Source organism: Amia ocellicauda, chromosome 7, assembly GCF_036373705.1.
Source record: "Amia ocellicauda isolate fAmiCal2 chromosome 7, fAmiCal2.hap1, whole genome shotgun sequence".
Taxonomy (NCBI): Eukaryota; Metazoa; Chordata; class Actinopteri; order Amiiformes; family Amiidae; genus Amia; species Amia ocellicauda.
In genome coordinates, this window is record NC_089856.1 from 2,303,960 (window position 1) to 2,323,822 (window position 19,863).

At 48.3% G+C, this 19,863-nt stretch overlaps 1 protein-coding gene across 2 annotated transcripts in view; it reads right to left on the minus strand.

Annotated features, from left to right (window-relative positions):
- tyk2 (tyrosine kinase 2) overlaps positions 1-18,987 on the minus strand; it is a 37,807-nt gene extending 18,820 nt beyond the window's left edge. For both annotated transcript variants that reach the window (XM_066707872.1, XM_066707873.1), the window contains exons 1-9: positions 18,869-18,987; positions 12,117-12,402; positions 11,388-11,511; positions 6,498-6,651; positions 5,793-5,956; positions 2,531-2,918; positions 1,922-2,107; positions 1,163-1,320; positions 198-315 (exon numbers count right to left, since the gene is read on the minus strand). In XM_066707872.1, coding sequence (XP_066563969.1) covers positions 198-315; positions 1,163-1,320; positions 1,922-2,107; positions 2,531-2,918; positions 5,793-5,956; positions 6,498-6,651; positions 11,388-11,511; positions 12,117-12,300 — 1,476 coding nt within the window. In that variant the 5' untranslated portion in view covers positions 12,301-12,402; positions 18,869-18,987. The remainder of the gene's footprint in view (positions 1-197; positions 316-1,162; positions 1,321-1,921; positions 2,108-2,530; positions 2,919-5,792; positions 5,957-6,497; positions 6,652-11,387; positions 11,512-12,116; positions 12,403-18,868) is intronic.
- Between the last annotated feature and the right edge of the window lie 876 nt (positions 18,988-19,863).

A 19,863-nucleotide genomic window follows, 5' to 3' on the forward strand; every position in this document is an offset into this window, starting at 1 on the left:
GCTAGGCAGAGAGTGTCATCTTATCTAGGGCGACTGACCGGTTACACAAGAAACATGTTTGTTTTGTTCTGCTGTGCAGGAACCCCTCTGAACCAAAAAAGAACCCCCCCCTGCCCCGCCTCTGGCCGCTGGGCCACCGAGTAGCAAGTGGCATCCAATCAGGCAGCGCCACGTCTACCGGCTCGTCGTCCACTGACCTCCGCCTTGCTCAGCACGGTGAGGATGATGCGGTGGAAGTCGATGGCGCTCCAGCGCAGGATGAACAGGCCCTCCTCTCGCTCCTCCTTCTTCAGCTTGTGAATGGCGAACTCCTCTCTGAGGTGGGGGACAGAGACGGGTTTAATGATCGAGCACAACGGCAAAACCCCCGGACTAGACCAGGCATCGGTGGACCGACGGTCAGGCAGTGCTGGTTCGGTGCCGATGGGATTCGGGTGTATGCCGGTTTAGTCGTGTTGTTTACAGCACCCTTTTCACCAGCTGTGTTTGCATCTATTTATCAAACACGTTTAGCATTAAAAGTATTTGTGCATTTTCCAAGCCAAGGTGCATTTCCAACCCACCGAAATGCGTCAATTTCCTGCAAAAGCACTTAGTCACACATCACACGAGTGCAAACTGATTCGACGGGGCATTAGAGGTCTGTCTTTGAACTCCAGGCAGGTTTAAGACTATCTTGTTATTAAAGCCCATGTTGTTGTTCTAATAAGTGCTGTGTATTGGAAATGATCAGAGACATAAGGATGTCCTTGATCTGCTCTGCTGATCTTCCTTTAGCATTGCCATTGTCAGCATCTATTATTCTCCCAGTAGTAAAGCTGCAGTAATTATATCTAGCATTTCATCTGAATGCATTATTATTAATAACACAGGCTTTAATACAAAAAGTCTGATCTCTGTGCCTCCGGGCAGGTTTTAGGACAAACAGGGCATCCATCAGTGGGTAAAACCCGTTTCCACTGGCATTAGCCACATAACAAACGATATCGACGGAAGAAAAATCCACCCCCCTGTCGAACGTGAAACTTCTGGCACCGAACCTGTAACTGGAGAGCCTGCTTATTCATACAGGGCCACTCCACAGACGACAAGAAAACAAGAACAGCCGAGAGATTCTGCCCATTACGAGAGCACAGACAGCCCCCCCCAACCGCATACTCACTGCATGGGGCCGTGGAGCCCGTTGGAGCTGCTCAGCACCACCCTGGGAGGGGCCACTTCGTGGCAGAGGTAGTGGTGGGAGTCGGCCGTGAGGCGGAAGTAGCCGTCCAGCAGGGACACGAAGGAGCACGCCTCCAGGCCGGAGAGCAGGGTCAGCTCCTGGCGCGCGGGGGGAACACGAAGAGAGGGAGTCAGCGCGCAGCGGGGGCCATGGACGGACTGTACTGGGAAAATAGTCTGTGTATTGTTAGTGGTTTCATGTTAGTTCTGTTGGGTCTATAAAGCAGGTTGTGGGTCTGTAGTATGTGGTCTTTAGGTTAGTCAATCTGCACAGACTGCCCCGGGGCGTAAACTACTACGGGACGCTAACTTCACATCTTCACTCACGCCTTCACGGCTGTATTTTCATCGACGTCTCCAGCCGAGACCACAAACCTCGGGAGTCTGAAGCCTACCCCGACTTTCGTCTGAACTCAGCGTGTGCGCGCGTCCCCCCCCACCCCTCTCTTCATTTGCAGCGACGCTAAGTTGGCCTTCACACGCACACTGCTGGTTTCCTTCACCAAGATCTCTGCGGTTGACATTTATTCTTAACTACCTAAAAAAAAAAAAAAAAAATGAAAACGCCGCCACAGCCAGTCTGGGTCGAGCGCCGTGTCGAGGCGCGAGCAGGAAGCGACGCCTCGGGTGGCACGGGGCCCGAGCCGTCTGGCTGAGCTTTACCCGACTGAAAGGTCACCGGCCAAGCGCCTCTCCTCACCAGGGACTTGTTGTCCTGCCGGCTCACGCTCACTCGGTAGCCGTTGATGACGATGTGGGTGATCTCGGGGAAGTCGCAGAAGAAGTTCCACATGGGCTCGGTCCGGGCCTCCACCTGCAGGGGTGGCTTGTTCTTGCCCTTGGACTTTTTCCCTTTGCCGTAGTATGTGTTGCCGCTGTCCAAGACCTGCGTCACACATGGACGTGGGGGGGAAGAAACAACACCAGGAAAGGATGCATTAGTGAGAAGTGAGGGACGTTCCTCGTGAGGACGGCGATGAAGCCGGTTTCTACACGCACTTATGTACCTCAGGGGGAGTAAAAAGAACTTCAAGAAGAGAGAGAGAGTATGGGGGGGCGGGTGCATAAGGCCAAGCTTTTACTAAAGATCTGCTTGTGAAACCGATTCAAAGGGGCACAACAGGCATGTGAACAGCTGAATTCAAACCCTCTCTTAACCAAGACCTGAAGAGTGAAAGAGGATGTGGGACAAGTTAGCGAGAGAGAGAACGAGAGAGAACCAAACAGGAAACCCCCCAGCCCTCTTCTCCCACAGGCAACGTTCAGGGCCACCAAGAATCGAAGGACAGGCAGAGGAGAAGACACATGCCTCCGCGCCGATCAGCCTCCAGTGGATGCCCTCGGTGCCGGAGACCATGACCTCGTGCGTGGGACCGCCGTCCTGAGACTCGCCGCTCTCCGTGTCCTGCGGCCCCAGGCCCCAGAAGTCGCGCACGTAGAAGTTGGCGCGCTCGCCCTCGCTCTGGATCTCGAGGGACGACACCCGGAAGACCTCGCTGCCGAAGTGGGCCACCAGGTTCTCCAGCGTGGACAGGTACTTGTACATGATGTCCTGGACCCCCAGGCGGCCCGTGCTGACCGTGTGCTGGTGGAAGCCCCGGACGAACTGCCGGAAGACCCTCCGGATGCGCAGCTTGGTCAGGTAGTTGTTCTGCTGGATCTGGCGGCTGAAGGAGCGGGGGATGCAGCGCATGAAACTGTGGGAGGAGAATGGAGAGAGGACAGGACAGTGAGGACCAAAGAGTCAATTAACAATGTTTGGCAAAACCCACATGCTTGTCAGGCAGGGGAGGTTTTCAAACCGCAAGCCCTGCCCGGTGAGGTCTAAACACGCGATTCCGGCTCGTGAATTTCGAGAACGGATGACTCATCCAAAGACAACTGCCTTGAGCAATGAGCCGAGCTATGATTCTCTTTGTCTTTGGGGTGGTCCTGTACTTCACAAACAGGACTTTGTGCTCTAGGATACAATCGCCATGAACTCACATAGACGCACACACACAATGATATGCAAGAGTTGCGTTCCTAGAAACCTTCCCGTAGGCAAGAAGCATCACACAGTATCGCATCGCATCTCCATTGTTGGCTGTTTAATACATCTCTAATACACTCAGGGAAGCAAAATGAAAGAACTGTTGCTGCAGACAGGACACCTGGTAGTCATCAACATGGTGAGTTGAAACACAAGCCAGAGGCAAAGATGTTGCTTCATGAGGGGAAACCTCGGTTGGGCAAGAGTCCCTAGTTTTTCCCCAGAAACCCGATCTGCGCACAACTGCTTCCCGTCTGCACAGCTGGGGTTCAAGAGAGAGTGATCGTTGGAGACGCTTCAGACAGGTCTCGATTGCTCAGGGATGCTCTGACACAATCTTATTTTATATACATTCCTGACAACACAGAGAAATACATTTTAATACTGAATTATAAATGTTTAAATTCTTGGTCACGCGCTGTGCATTTGGGTTTCTCAGGATTTTCCCACATTCTCTCTCCATTTCCATGTTTTATTAGTCATACCTTTTAGCAGTGGAAATGTTACATTACATTTTAATTAATTACTCAACTTGACTTGTGCATAAACCATTCAAACATATGCTGTTTAAATGAAACCAAATGAGAAAAACGGTTGTCCCAGTAAACACATTGCTGGTTTAACTTTAGATTAAATCAACAAATGCCTGGTCGAGTATATACACGCATTTCTAAACTTAGATGTCCGTTTATAAATCACGTAACTCCGATTTGCAAATCTTGAGGGGTTACTGGAAATATATTTCTCATTATTTAAACAATCGCTCCCCTGTATGACAGTGCAGTAAGAGACAGATTTCACTTTCACGGCACCTCTCATTCAGAGTATCGCAATACGCCATAGAGTTTAAAGCACAGCAACGCATTCCCAGGCAGGGAAGGAAGATCCAATTACACCCAAACCTGCTGGCTGCTAACGACAAGGACGGCCTCTCACAACTGTCATCAGATGATTAATCTCTACCTGTCAGGGATGGTAGAAAGCTCAAATATTTTCCAAGCGATTAAACTAATTTAGTCAGCGGCTGGTAAAATACAAATATTTTGTCTGAGAGCTATTGGTGGACTTTGGCAAATACAATGCATGCAGAAATCAGTGACAAAAACAAAATGCCAACTGGGAAGGGCGATGCTGTGTTTGATTTTTGGATAAGCCGGAGTTTGAATGCAGCAACACGCCAGCAACAACAATTAAACACCATATATTGTTGTTTAGATTATTAACCTCTTAATTGCCTGGTGTGTGTGTCCAGGTGGTTTAAGTGCGGAATTGTTTTTTACCGAGAAAAAGACCCCCGTCTGCGTCGAGTAATAACAACGAAGTTTGTTGTGGTTAGTTTTCTGCGTTTGTTTCGTTTATTTGGCACACGAAACTGAATCTGGCCAGTAACACACGTCCTAAGCTGTAGCCAGTGCCGGTCAAGCGCACGAGAAAGCTAAAAGGCGGCACATCGAGCGCTGGCACACAAGCGAACATCCGCGGCCGTGAGAACGGGGAATTCCTGCACCGGCGCAGACCTGCTCTCTGCCGAAACCGGTACGATGAAGCCGAGAAATGAGTCACTCGTGGTGAATACCTAGAAGCTCTCTGCACACCACGGCACGTAGGTGTCCAACGAACACAAAGGTCATGTCATGAACTGTAATAAATTATACCTAGCACTTCAACCAACTGCTCACTCAAACACACCCTGAATAAAAATAAAAAAAAGATTCATCACTATTATCCTAAGAAATTATAATCAGTTAACCAGAATGATACTGAACCTGTTGAACTTTGAACCTGTTGATCTAACTCATCGCCAGAAATGCTGTGGACATGTGCTTCATTTGGTCCCAATAACAGAGCGATACTGTCAAGTCTTGACACACACAATAGGCCCTCCTGGTTGATATTTTTGCGTTCAGCTACAGAAATAGCCTCGTTAAATATAATAACCGATAAAGCTGTGGAATTTGGCAGAGCGCCCGGCCACTGCGACCGCGGCACGCCAACCAACTTTCCTGTGGATGGCTGCGCGTACGGCCACCCACCCTGGCGTAAAAAGGGGCCTCCTCGCGAAACAAAAACATACAACAAAGCCTCATGTGTTACAAAGTGCGGGACTCCAGGAGCGTTTGCAGCACCTGATCACAATCAGAGGAACGCAATAGCAGGTGTGCAACACCGGCGGATATTTTATGAAACAAAACAAGACTAAAGGACTAATTAAGCTCTATTCGGTAATTTGAATGAACACACAGACACACACGGCACTCATTGTTTTTGGTTTAGCAGCTGTAGGCACAAGAACAAAGCTCCAGGTTCAGCTCACTGGTCCGTTTTCATTTCCCTGAACGCCACCTGTCTCTCGAGCATCTTCCGTCATGCGGACAGAACCACTTCTCCTCCCTGCTTTTGGTTACTAACATTTCCTTTATTCCTCTGTTTTCGATTTGTAATATCAAAGCGAAGAGAACCGCGATCCCCCTCTCACCCTGCTCTGGTCCGGTGCAGAGAAGGAGGAGGATGTCAGCATCCCGCAGAAACAGGAAGTTACCTAATCTCTTTGGCCACTTCCTCCAGCGAGCGGCCCGACTGCAGCGCGACGTGCGAGAGGTGCAGCACCGCCATGCCCAGGCTCTCGTTCTTGAAGCGGCTCAGCTCCGCCTCGGTGTGCAGGTCCCTCATGGAGGCTGCGTCATTCACAAAGTCGAACTTGCCCTGAGGAGTACATGAATGCGAACAGAGAGCGGGTCGTGAGTGACCAGAGCGTTTCCTGGCTAAACACTCTACTGTCAGACTGAGGGGTATAGGGGTGTGGTCTTCCAAGATTAAAAAAAAAAAATGGGTAAAATGTTTCGCTTTTCCACGCATTAGTCATTTAGGTAACTTCCTGTTTTCTTTATCTTTACACTCGACTTCCTGGAAAAGAGGGAAGTGGGGGTGCAGTTACACTGCAGCGCTGATCAGACACTGGCAGTGGGAAAATGTACTTTCATTACTTTCTTTACATTAATGGTTTCATGCTGTTAATTCAGTGTTGTCTACATATCAATCATTCGTTTGTATTTACTTCTTCCTGGGGGATACTTTCTTGGATTGTATACTGCTAGTGTCTAAAGGAAATGCAATCAGATGAAACAGTTACGCAGTGTACAGGTTGTGCTCTATTCCAGATCAATCTGCGATAACCGGGGCTTCGGTAAATCATACCGGTCCGGTACAGTAACCGACTCCAGCTCGGCAATGGGAGCCTCCTCACCTGCGCGTAGAGATACTCCAGAGAGGGCTGGTCCAGGAGAGGGCTGCCATGCTCCATGCGAGGCTTGCCCCCGCTCGAGTCCCCGGTCCGGAGGCCGTACCGGTACACTGCCCGCTCTCTCTCGGCCATGCCGTGCCAATTCCGGAAGTAAAACCTGCGTGGATAAGAGGGAGGAAAAAGGGGAACAAATTAAGTGTCAATACAATAATACATTCAAATTGGGAAGAGGGGCAGCACTCATGGACAGCACTTCTGAGAGTGGACCCTCTTCCTAATTTGAAAGCATGATTCTTCTGGGTCTACGCACCGTAAGTGCTTTGTCTTTTCTTTCGTAGTGCAGAGCTCTACAGTGCAAGCGGTTTACTTGCATTTGCGAGTAGAAAATGTTGTGCAAATGTGAAATACAGTTTGGGCACACAGTGCCAACACAATGTTTGAACTGTATAGGAAACTCTAAAGCGGAAACGAAAACTACAAGTCCCGTGAACGACGTTCATGACCCAGTGTTGCAGCGGTTCATTTGGCACGATATCCAATCACCTGCTAGCTGGCGTTAGCCACCACGTCGTTAAAACACACTTACAGGTACAGAAGTACTCAGCGACAGCGGGGCTGCAACAACTTTGTGGTAATGTCAATTAAAACATCTAAAATGTAATGAATCGTTGATTAGTTGGGTCTAGTTGGGGCGCAGCTACTAAACAGGGCCTTGACAGACAGCAGAGGCAGCAGCTACACCCGTTGACAGTACAGCAGCACGTCACAATTTACACTGAAGACAGTTCGCTGCAACATGTGGAAAGCTGAACTCACTGGAGAGAGAGACACTGAGCTGATGACAGGATGGACACACTGCCTCTGGATCCGAAAAGCTGTCCATGAGTGCTGACCCTCTTCCCAATCTTTCCCGTTACTTGAACTCGTGTGTCTCGCCAGCTACGCCCGTTTCTTTACCTCCTCAACTACGTTATTAACATTTTATTTATAACGCGCTCTTATTATACCAATGCGCTACACTCAAGCGACAGTCAAAACAGACAGCACACAGATGCACCACAGCAGTGCAGTACAGACAGACAACAAAATAAGCAAGAAAACAAGCAGTTTGTGCCACTGTCCCCCACGAGACTCCACAGCACATTGTTGAACATTGTTGCATTTGTTTTTCATTTTAGCATTAAATATGAACCATATGATGTGCCACTAATTGTTTTTTTGTGCCCCTAAATTTTGGACTGTGCACAGTGCTTCTAAGGAAAAAAGTAGGCATAGAGCCCTGTAATACAATACAATCTTAACTGTAAAAGATTCACATTCGTCTTTCCAAACTCCTGGTTAACGCACGACCCGCGGGACACTAGTGAAAGTGTTGTGGTTTCATTCTCTGTGTGCTCAGACATGCATCACGTCTCGACATTTATCCAGAAGACAGGGCCACCAACTCCAGCAGGTCTCTGAGGAAGTCTTTGTTTGAAAGGCCGCGATGACCGCGAGACGGCGGCAGAGGGCCAGCCAGTGACCGACTCGTCACCGAGGCGAAGGACGTCAAATACAACATCTGAAAGTACCAGAAGATCCCAGAGAAATCCCCAGCTGAGATCATCAAGGCTTGTACAATTGTGAAAACATGCACTTGGCCACAGACTATTGTCTTACACTTCCTATACAGGATGCCGCTGAAGTCCCAAACGAGAGTTCTACAGTATGGAAACTAAATTAAAACGGACCCTGGAAGATCTAGCGCGTTGCTGTGTTTGTCCCCGTTTGTTTTTAATCGATGTACGAGACACACACTGTCTCCACGCCAAAGCTACACAATCTCACACGGCCGAAGATATGCTGGCTATTCTGAAGCTCTTTCTAAACTCGACACTCGGACCAGACTCGAGGCCAGGCGGTCGCGAATCGAGTGGAGCCGGAGCATCCGAGCGAGACGTGCTGATAAATAGTGTACAGAGAGAGGTCTGTCCTCCCCACTGCTCAGCCCTGAGAGAGAAGACTTTTTCTGGAATTGTACCAGAGCGAAAACAGAAAGTGTCCCTTGCGGTCACAGACTCTTCCAGACAGCAAAAAAAAAAAAAAAAAAGAGACCCACAGCAGCAAACGGGCTTTATAAGGCTACACTACAACTAATCTGATCGCCAAACAAAACAGTGTATCGCGAAGAGAAGATAAACCTAAACCGGACAGCCGTATGAAAGCAGGAACTCGAACGCCGATGCAGCAAAGCCATAGGATCAAAAGGCAGAAGAGGAATAAGATCAGGGGAGAAAAATAAACAAGGGCGTGCTGAACTCCTGGGTGAATGCACCAGGTAAAAAAGGAGCCCAACAACAATCGCACGGCATCATTAGATATGACATGAAAGCACACATTTGCTTTTCAAGGTTTTCAGCAGGGCTACCCAGAATCCCACGGGACGGAGGCTCGGCCAAGCCGGGACAGAGCTCTGAGGGGCTCGAGTTGCGCCACGGGGAGGAGGCGGCGGGGGAGAACCGATACCAGGACAGAAATTAAGAAACATTTAAAGTGGCTTATTGGCAATATCACGCGTTTTAAAATATTGGGTTTCGGAGCACAGTGCGAGAAACCCGATCGGCGGCCCGACTGCTCAGGGAAGATGCAAGAAGAGGCTTTTAACGCAGTCCCCGAAGATTTTAGGTCATGCTAATATTACCACATTATCACATTATTAATAATAAAACGGCCTTGGCGATATCTCGCGTTTTAGCTGAGTAAGTAGCAGCAGACTGCAGCTCTGGCAGGGGAGGGGCTCTGCTCTGTTTTCCTGTTTCGGGGCTAATCACCAGACTGCAGCTGATGGCGTGTTATTGATTTATCATTCGCTCCCCCAGGCAGCTCTGACTTTGAGTCTCCGGGCTCCTGTGACACCTCTGAGTATTCAAGAGCCAGCGCATAGAGATGGGTCTTCACCGAGTTTAATAACAAACCCGACTTCTCGCTCTTGGACGCTTGCGTTGCACTTCACATTTCCAAATCGGATTTAACGTCTCATTACTTGAGCACATTTACGGGAGATTAATCTAAAAATATATATATATATATATATATATATATATATATATATATATTTCAGATTGACTGCACAGGAGGACAATTTTAAGTTTAGTTTTTTTGGCACAAAAACACAAAAACAAAACTGTAGTCTGGGGATCTGCTAATAATTTGAACTGTGGAGCGAAACGGTCTTTGAAGAAAGTCACCACTCAACTAATTCGCCCCGCTTCCCACGAGGGATGTTTTAAACCATGTGCCTTTAAACAGAGCAAAATCTGACATCTAATATCGCACGTTTACTTATTTCTCCACTGTAAATCACTAACCGAGATTTGTTTTCATTGTTTTAATACAGATAACGGCAATTAAATTAAATAGCAATTGGAATCAAAACAAAGAAGGGTTGTTTGCCCTTTCACTCACTTATCAGGGTAAAATTATGATTAAGAGGAAGAAAACTGCAAAGCACACTTGTGTCAACATCGAGGACCCTGGGGTCCTGTGCCTTTCAACCCGGCTGCCAGAATCGGGCACTGTTACACATGGTGCTGCAATTTAATGAAGTGCAGTGATTCTGCAACAGGATGTTACAATTCTCAGAAGTTACAATTCTGAGAATAATTAAAAACACAAAACAAAGCAACAGGATAGGTCAGTTGGGCTCTGGATCAATTAGACGCTCAATTCACAGAGGAGCCGAGGACAGAGACGGCTAAAGCGCTGAACAGAGGACTAAATAGTCGTGTAAGAAATCAAAACGGGGGGGGGGGGGGGAAACATTGCTTTTAAGAGAAATGTGCCCATTTTCCTAGAATTGTATACAATTTTATAGTAGAATAAACAGTTAAAGAAATCTGTGTATTTAAAGTATTGTCCTGGGATCGGTGGCATGAAAAGGCCGTCTTCGTATGATAAGTCACTCTAACAATACTCTTTTTGCATAAAATGGTCTTTCCTTAGAGTGCTTGGACTTGCATGCATTCTGGGACATTTAAGACGCTTGAAAAGGATAGGAGGACCAGTCTCAAAACATAAACCGACCACAGGATTGGTTGCTGAACTTTTTGGGGAGGAGTCTGTTTTGGTGGGACAGAGGCATGAGAGGCAGTGGGAGGGGCCAGCAGCGACATGTGACCCAGTGGGAGGACTCGGCTTCAGTGGCAGTTTTGGTCTAGTCTCGGGCAAACAGTTCCATGGAAAGATACTTAAATCCTAAATTACCCTGGGAGGTGAGGAGGCTAACTTTTTAGATTATGTCTTAGTCAGTCTTAACTTGTATGCAACTGACTAACTTGCAGTCAGATACAGTATTATGCAGCCGCTACTCAGACCCCGATGCACACAAGCCCTTTGTACTGGGTGTGGAAGTAATCTCTGATTCGGCAGATTAACTCAGCAGCTGACCCCCACCCAACGGTTTCTCCTGACTAGTTTGATAATCATGTTATCAAGTCAATCGGCTCAGTGTTCTCATCACCAAGGGGCGGGGGTGCGGTAATTATAAATAGAAACAAAACAGAAACAAGCCCGAGTCATCCTGCAAGCTGCGGTCTCCACCGTCTTACTCAGCTGAACGGAGCCAGGACGACGTCATGCAGGCAAGGCCAGAGAACTGTGCTGCACAACAACTAAATCGAGACGTCTATTTTATTTATTTGGACGTCCCTGTTCTCGTTACAGTCTCTCAACATGCTCTCCCAAGCTACCAGAAGAGGTTGTGCCTTCTCCTTGTCATGCTCGGTGTTCGGTCTCTGTTCGAATTTTCTGCAGGTCGACATACACTAAATCGCAGGAGAGGATTGATCGCGATGCCAAAGACAAGGAGCCGGGCAGCTCCTGATGGGGGTCGGGGCTCAGGTGACACAAACCTACCTCATGCGGTAATGCAGGACCATGTTGAATTCGCACTCCACTGGGAATACGTGGTTAGGGCTGTACCAGCACTTGAGCTCAGGATTATAAAGTGCAAACAGGCTGTGACAGAGCGGCGTTATGCCTGCAGAGAGAAGAAAAACATTTTATAGGCAATTCGAGACCCGCCCACTGCCACGACAATGCACTTTGAGAGCGTTCTGGCCACTATTGAAGTTTGTTTCCCCACACCATAGAAAAACTGTTAAAAAAAACAAGAGGGAGGTTGTTAAACATGCAAGACAAGTCTCCCTTTCAGCTCGTGGTCCCACTGCGTCATAGGACCGTGCTGCGGAACCCATTGTGTCAGGGAAGTAAGAATGAATCACGGTTTCATAGCCGTTCCATTAGCGTGACAGTGACCTTTTCACGCACTGCAGCCTCCTGGAGGAGCTCTCCCGCTGAATCAGTAAAGCGAGTCGCTCTATGAACCTGCTGTACAAACACACTCGACCTGGTGATGTCAGAAATCTGCAGCAGCGGGTATCGGCCTGGCACGAGTCTGCAGCTCACACACTCTGCCAAGGGTCAAGAGGTCTCTGTAAACATTGAACATGCAAAACTAACAATACCACTTGCCAGGCTTTCACGGTAAATATGTTTTTTTTTTAATGTTATCTCCCAGTTCAGGCTGCCGGTGCATAAGAGGGACCTGTGAAACCCACCAGCCACCCCTCCGGCGCTTCTTACCAACGTGCATGGCGGCTTCGATACACATGTCCTCGGCGCACACCTTCCCCTCCTTGTACGGGAGGCATTTCTCCCCTTCCTTGGTCCAGAAGAGCAGCACCTGGACCCCCCTGCCCGGCTCTACCAGGCCGCGGCCCGCGTGCGAGTCGCCGGCGCTCTTCACCGAACCCAGGCACAGAGACATGATTTTCTCTTCTCTCGCTCTCTCTTCGTTGTCGTCTTTTAGTTTTGACCCCTCCCCCCCTCTGTCGCTCGCCCTCCTGTCTTTTTCACATCAGAAAGCGTCCTGTAAGGAGAAGAGGGGGAAGAAACATTAATGTCTCGACGCGTGGCGGAGCGCTGCCGAGACGGGGAGGCCATGCCGTGCCAGGTCTCCCCTCTCTGCTCCTGTGTACGACACGCTGGCAGGCAGCGGGCACCTGGCCAGCCTTCAGGCCTGCCCTCGGAGGAAGGCCAAGCTGACAAACAAAACAACGATGACTAATCAAAGCATCGGCATCATTTGCAAAGAAAAGGTCACAAAGCTGCAGCCAGATGTATTGACTTACCACGTATCCTAAACTTCCAACGAAACGCATGACACACTTTCATACAAGCCACAAAATAACTGAACACTCTGATAATACAGGACATACCCTTTCTGAAACAGGCCGACACACAGACCGCGCAGGAAAGGGAGATGGGGGAGGGGGGGTTTGGAGACGCACCCAGCGGCGCCTGCGTTGGGTTCCGCAAGTCTCTACAAGTGTCTTAGTTGCAGAGTGACAGGAAACCTCCCTGCCCTTTCGGGGTGTGCAAAGCCTGCCAGGCGAACTGTTCCCCTCACAGAACCCACAGAACGCCCTGGCAGACGGACGAGCCAATCTATAACAGCGGGAGCCTCATCACCAGCTGTGGACCATTGCACCGACAGGCTGAACGGCTCTCTAGCGAAGCCATGGCGTGCCACGGCAGAGACAAAGTGATCAGGAGCGACCAGGTCTCACGCCTGCGCCGGGCACGAGTCACCAGGTTCACCGCATTCGCAGCACCGCACGTCACACATCGACAGAGGAAGTGTCAAAAGGAAACCTCAACGTGACAATAGAACAATCACAGAGGGGGAGAGAGGAAAGAAAAAAAAAAAAAACACGTGTCAACAGCTGCCTCCAAGCAACTCGAACACGCAGACAAGAAACTGTTACTCTCAGCCTGCAGAGAATAAGAAACAGCTCAAGAATTAACAAATGAGAAAGTATATTAGCCCATCCTGTACACAGAAAAGCTGCTTTTTAAAGTGTTAGCTGAGGTCTGCCATTTCATCTCTCTCCCCTACACAAACACTACGGTATGAAAGAGTAAAACACAGTCTTACCTTGCAAGAATATACTGCTTGAAGCACACAACACTCACAACTGCAGGTGAAGACTTAAGACTAGGACCTCAAATGACTGACTGACTTGGCAAAGGGTTGGTGAAGCTGCTGTTTCTGCACAGTATCAAAGTGCAAATCCCTGTCGGAGGCATTCGGCGGCTGCAGGGCGAGCTGCCAGCCCTCTGTCCGAGCCACACAGCCGAGAGCAGCCCCTTTTAAAAGCCTGGGGTGTGACATCATCACTCAGCAGAGCAGTGACGCTTCAGGTGAGTCACGGACCCTTACAGCGATGATCTCACTCTCAGTACGGTGACATCACACCCCAGAGCAGGAGTGGCAAGAGCGAGAGCAGAAGGAGATTTTAAAAAGTAAGGAGAAAAAGATGGAGTGAGAGGATGAGGAGAGAAAGTGTGAGAAACAAAAGATCGGGGGGTGTGGGAGCCTTGAAACCAAGAGAAAAATCCTGATGCAGGGTGACAAAGAAAAGAGAATTACAGCAGAAGATTGAAGACAGGAAGAAAGTTACACAATCAAAGCCTAAAAGAGGAAGTGCCACAGCGAGGCACCAATCTCTGCGAAGGCCGTGTCGTGCCGTACTGAGGCAGATTTCCTCCGGCGAGTGTGGGTTCTCTGCTCCATAAAACTGTCTACTGGGGACCGGTCACGTTTCCAATACAAGATCAATATTAAGAGAAGCTTAAACTTGCAATAAATGTGACACGGTTGGTGAACAGATCATTGCAGAAACACTGTAGCTTTTACACAAAAATTGCAGATTACATACATTGTTTATACTTAATAAAGTACACATGAACACCGAGGATAAATAATACTTTTTCCACAGGTCTTGCACCCACGTACTGCCCTTTTAATTTTCCATTTACAACGAGCCTTTAATCACTTCTCTGATAGAGCTTTATCAGTAAAAGTGAGAAGATAAAAAGCAAAAGTTAAGAGTGCGCAGAACTGGAATTTCCTGAAACAAGGCACCTCGAACGGCAATGCAGCGGTAAACAAATTCCACAATGTACAACAAATAAGTACAGAGACACAGGGAATAAACTATTTATATAACGGGTGCTGAAAGCGGACACCAGGACTCCCACTCCCATTATTATTATTTATTTATTTCTTGGCAGACACCCTTACCCAGGGCAACTTACAAAACATGCATTGCACAGGAGTAGGCAAAGTGGCACGTGTGGAAAGGCTCAGGTATTCGAAGCAACAACTCCAACAAGCAATTTAAAAAGGTGGCACAGTAACTAATAAACAGCATAGCGCAGCCAACAACACACAGACATAAGAAATTATTTATACAAACTATTTTGTTTTTAATGTATTTTTGAATTCGTTCATTTGTTTTAAAACTTATGATTTGATTTGTGTTTTTTGTTTTGTTTTCTTTGGTTTATGAGTTATCTGTTGCATTGACCGTTTCAAAATGCATTAGACGGCTTCTGTTCTGTTCTTTCATCGCACTTAATCACTTTTTGTTTTGCGTTTGAATATGATTTTATTTTAATGTCTTAGAAATGATTTTAGAATTGAATTTTAACAAATTGTAATCATAAGTATTAAAATAGTTTTTAATTTGTAATGTAAAATACTCACTCTTAATAAACACACAGACTTATACAAAACTGAGAACGCAGTACTGTACACTGAATGAAGGAATGAAAGAAAACTATTCTGTTGTATATCACCATATGTAATATATAATGAGGAATAATTCAGATAATGGCAGGAAACCCAGCGCCTCTGCTAATGGAGAGACAGAGACAATGCCAATGTGTTTCAAGAGACAAGAATGTGTTTGGTTTTTGGCACCACGGTGGTGGAAAGCAAACGGAAGGACCGTTGTGGCAGGCGAGGAGGGGGTAAGTAATAGGAGTCGGGCTAGCGGGCACATTGCCCCCGCCACACAACAAACTCTCAAACCCGGCGTCAACAGAAGGCGAATAAATATCCCATTTCACAGCAGTGCGAGCCATTGCTGTTGTCATCGAGGAAGCAGCGGACGACCGTCGAGAGAGCAAGAAAAACAGACCGCACAGTTTCCCAACTCTGATTTCATCTGTCCTTTCCACAGCTGCTACAGAATAATGTAAAAGCAGGGAGAGCCCGCCAGACTGGAAATGTCTCCGGCTGCGGAAAAACAGGAGTCGTACCATTCCTGCCCAGCTCACCCGGTGTCATAGTGCAGTCACTCGTGACACAATCTCGAATTCACAGTATAATTCACACGTTGAACAATCACCACAGATTGTCACGAGACAGAGAAAAATATGTACAACTCAAATATAAATATACTGCCCTTCTATAGCCAGATTACCACTAACAGCTTTAAATCGATAGTCTCTACCTGCAGGAACCTCAAGAACACATGCCAGCTTCCTTCCGAAGTCCTCTCTCGTGGCATTTGTTTACTTTACGAATATGGTTTGCAATACAAAATTTTAATACAAAGACCTCTTTATCTGAGTGCATACAGACATGCTACTGTATCTTAACACATTTTATTATTCCACCTCCGATCGGTTTTTCTTGTACTGCATATGGCTCGGTGCCACAGTAACTTGTGTTTCTCCGTTCTTGATCGCTTCTTCATTATGTACCCGTTCATATTTCATTGTGTTGCTTCGAGGGCTTTCTGGGTCAATTTTGCATTTGTGAAACAGGTTTCAGAGTCCTAATCCAACACTGGCAGATTCCATTGGACAAAACCGTCCAATAAAATTGGCCTATAGACAGACTGCCTTCACCGAAATACATTGTAGCCCATTTTAAATCTGCGTTTAACATCTGCCACAACTCCCACTGCTCCGATGCATTGGCCAAGGTAAACATGACTTGAGTTCAGGTTTTTAATCTGCTCCAGCCTTCAATCGTTACAATGCTGCGGAAAATGACTCTGCAGCTTCGCAAGCATTACATGCTGTTATGGCCAAGACAATATCCCAAGCACTCAAAAACATCTGGCCAGTAGGGTAGGGTGGGAAAAGTCATTTTGAATCCTGTTTGAAGCAAAAACTCAAAAACAAAAAAAACTCAGGAGATTCCAAAGCCATGTGGCAAAACGTGTGGTCTGACAAAACTCAGACGGAATAAATACAAAGCGTATTAAATAAGCGTATACACGCACACTCGCCTTCTCATGCATTTTGATTCATTTTGCATTCAGCAGAAGAAAATGTTGGCCTTTGCATTTGTCCCTCAAGTGCTGCTCTGTTGTGACAGGCCTGGCATTGTTATTGATGTCACACTTCCCTAAGGTAAATGCCAGCAGCTCTTCACCAGGAACTGTCCGAGAGGCATTGAGCTCCCCGTCAAACACAAACGCACACACGGCTGCACTTCACACACAAACCATTACCACAGCTCGAGCCCCGTGCCCTGCCCCGGCTGTCTCAAGGGTCCGAATCACGTCTCACAAGCTCAAAAGCACCCGCCTCCGAACCAACAAAAGGGAGCCGTTCCCATGAGCGAGTGGATCCACTTTCTTGGCACGTCTGAGTGTCCTGGTCCAACGCAAAACAGAGACCGGACATCTCTCCAGCCTTACTTGGGGGAATTTTGGCAAAGCCGAGCAAAACAAAACCCTCAGAGATTCAAGACTTAGAAGACTCTTCGGTGAGAATGCGATCAAAGTCTAGACAGGGTCTGCAACAAACATGCAATATCAAAATATAGTTAATGAATTTCAGAGCCAAAAGAAGAGGCTTTACACTAATACATGAGCATGTTACTGGCGCATTTTAAACCCTAACAGCCTGCATCCCAGCTCTAGCCAATAGCTGAACTTCACGCGATTGACGATTCAGAAAACACGATTCAACACGAACAGCCTAAGTCCAGCCGGGACCCTAATTTAATCTCCTAACTTACTTCAATGCACCTCTTTGCTACAGTCTTTAAACTATCTTATCGTGAGGTAAAACATAAAGGAACATCAAAATCAACCTAACCTTCATCTGTGTCTCTAATTAACACTTCCCTGTGGAACAGTTTTTAATTTTGGCTCCTCCGTGTTCAATCTTTCATTTTTGATCTCACACACTTGACTTCTGCTCGGAGAAATGCTGACATCCACACTTTGCCGAAGAGGAGCCCACCGTAACTGAAGAAATCAGGGTTTTCCCCGGACAGCAACAGGGTTTCGGTTAGTTAGTTGAAAAGCTTCTCAAATGACAAATCGAGTGGGATTTCAACCACATCCAGTCAGTGTCTGTAGTAATGGATAAATTGATAAACTACTCAAACGACCTTGTTTAGCAAATACAGAGAGTAATCCGAGTAGTTCTTTAACTCCTGTACATCTTCAAAAACCATGCAACTCGTCAGACCCTAAAACTGCAGCAGAATGAGTGAGTTACCCCAACTTAAACGCCCCTTGACATTTAAATGCTAATTGGCTGCTCTTCTGGAGGAGTCATTTACAGATGCACGCTTTCATCAAATACCACACACAGCTTTTATTTATCACGCAAAACAAGATTTCACTTGATTAGCCCCGCTTGGTGTTAATTAGATGGCACTGTGCACGTTTCAATGATGTGGTGCTCGTGTATTTGGCCCACGTCTCTGCCCAACACACGCACGACTGAGACGGGCACCAGGGACGTGCCAGCTGGGCGAAGGGTACACAGCTGCAGACTGACGCCAGAGGGCAGGTGCCGGGGCAAAAGAAAGGCATGGGGCAACAGGGGTGACGTGTGGGGTGGAAATACTTTTCAAATAGAAAAGGGGTGATATTAAAGAGAACATAAGGTACTGAAAAGACAGCTGAAAACAGGGGGATCTGGTCGGTAAATCAATCCGCCGTATCAGTGGAGCAGGGCAGCCACTTCACACATAAACACACATCCAAGTCATTTAAAAATGAGCAGCTGCCTGAGCGCAAACTCTGCTCTCTCGTCGGGAAACGCAGCCCAGCGCAGCCGACTTCACCGACACTGTAACCCGCACTCAACACGATGTAAACAATCGCATTTCACACCACGGCCGAGCTGGGCCGGACCTCCGCTTCTGCCAAACCGGCTTTACAGCGCAACAGGTCCCGTGTCGCAGTCCGTCCACCGGGGCAGAGACAGAGAAGCCCCCGCAGTGACGCCCGGTGCGTGTGTCTGCGGTACCGCAACACCGGGGCTCCAGCCCGAGGCCTTCCGCAGAGCAGGAAGTGCACGCAGCCCAGCGCCGACGCCGCACAGTACCCGCCGCCAGGCCCGTCCCCGCCCGGCCCCACACGCACACAACCCCGCACACAACACGGACTCGTTACCGCACCGTGTCGCTGGCACCCCGCCGCCCCGACGTCACGCACGTACGGCGTGATTTTCGGACAGCTCGGCCCGCAGCAGGGGCCCGGCCGGGGCTCAGACGGCGCTGTCGCACTCACCTCCGCTGTGCAGGCTGCGCGACTCCGGCAGCAGTGAACCCTCGACCAGCCCGACACCGACTCCGGACCGCGGCGCTGTGTGCGGTTCCTGCGCGTCTCCCGGCCCACGCCCACGCAGCCAGGCGGGTCCGCGACGAATGCGCCTGCGCGGCCGAGCGAGCGCGACGAGGGCAGAGCGCCCCGCCGCAGGGGCTGCCGGGAGTTGTAGTGCCCGGCTTTCACAGCGCCTGCGTCGGGAGAAACGCACAAAACCGGGTCCAAACGCTTTCAGACGTCAAAGGGAAGAGCGAGCGCACACGAACACAGAGGGAGATATATCTGGGCACTGTGTGTGTGTGTGTGTGTGTGTGTGTGTGTGTTGAGTGTGTCTGTATCTGTGTGAGTGTGTGTGTTGTGTGAGTGTGAGTGTGTGTTGTGTGTTGAGTGAGTGTGTCTGTATCTGTGTGTGTGTTGAGTGTGTCTGTATCTGTGTGTGTGTTGAGTGTGTCTGTATCTGTGTGAGTGTGTATGTGTTGTGTGTGTGTTGTGTGAGTGTGTGTGTGTGTTGTGTGTTGAGTGTGTCTGTATCTGTGTGTGTGTTGAGTGTGTCTGTATCTGTGTGTGTGTTGAGTGTGTCTGTATCTGTGTGAGTGTGTATGTGTTGTGTGTGTGTTGTGTGAGTGTGTGTGTGTGTTGTGTGTTGAGTGAGTGTGTCTGTATCTGTGTGTGTGTTGAGTGTGTCTGTATCTGTGTGTGTTGAGTGTGTCTGTATCTGTGTGAGTGTGTATGTGTTGTGTGTGTGTTGTGTGAGTGTGTGTGTGTGTTGTGTGTTGAGTGTGTCTGTATCTGTGTGTGTGTTGAGTGTGTCTGTATCTGTGTGAGTGTGTGTGTGTTGTGTGAGTGTGAGTGTGTGTTGTGTGTTGAGTGTGTCTGTATCTGTGTGTGTGTTGTGTGTTGAGTGTGTCTGTATCTGTGTGTGTGTTGTGTGAGTGTGTGTGTGTGTTGTGTGTGTGTGT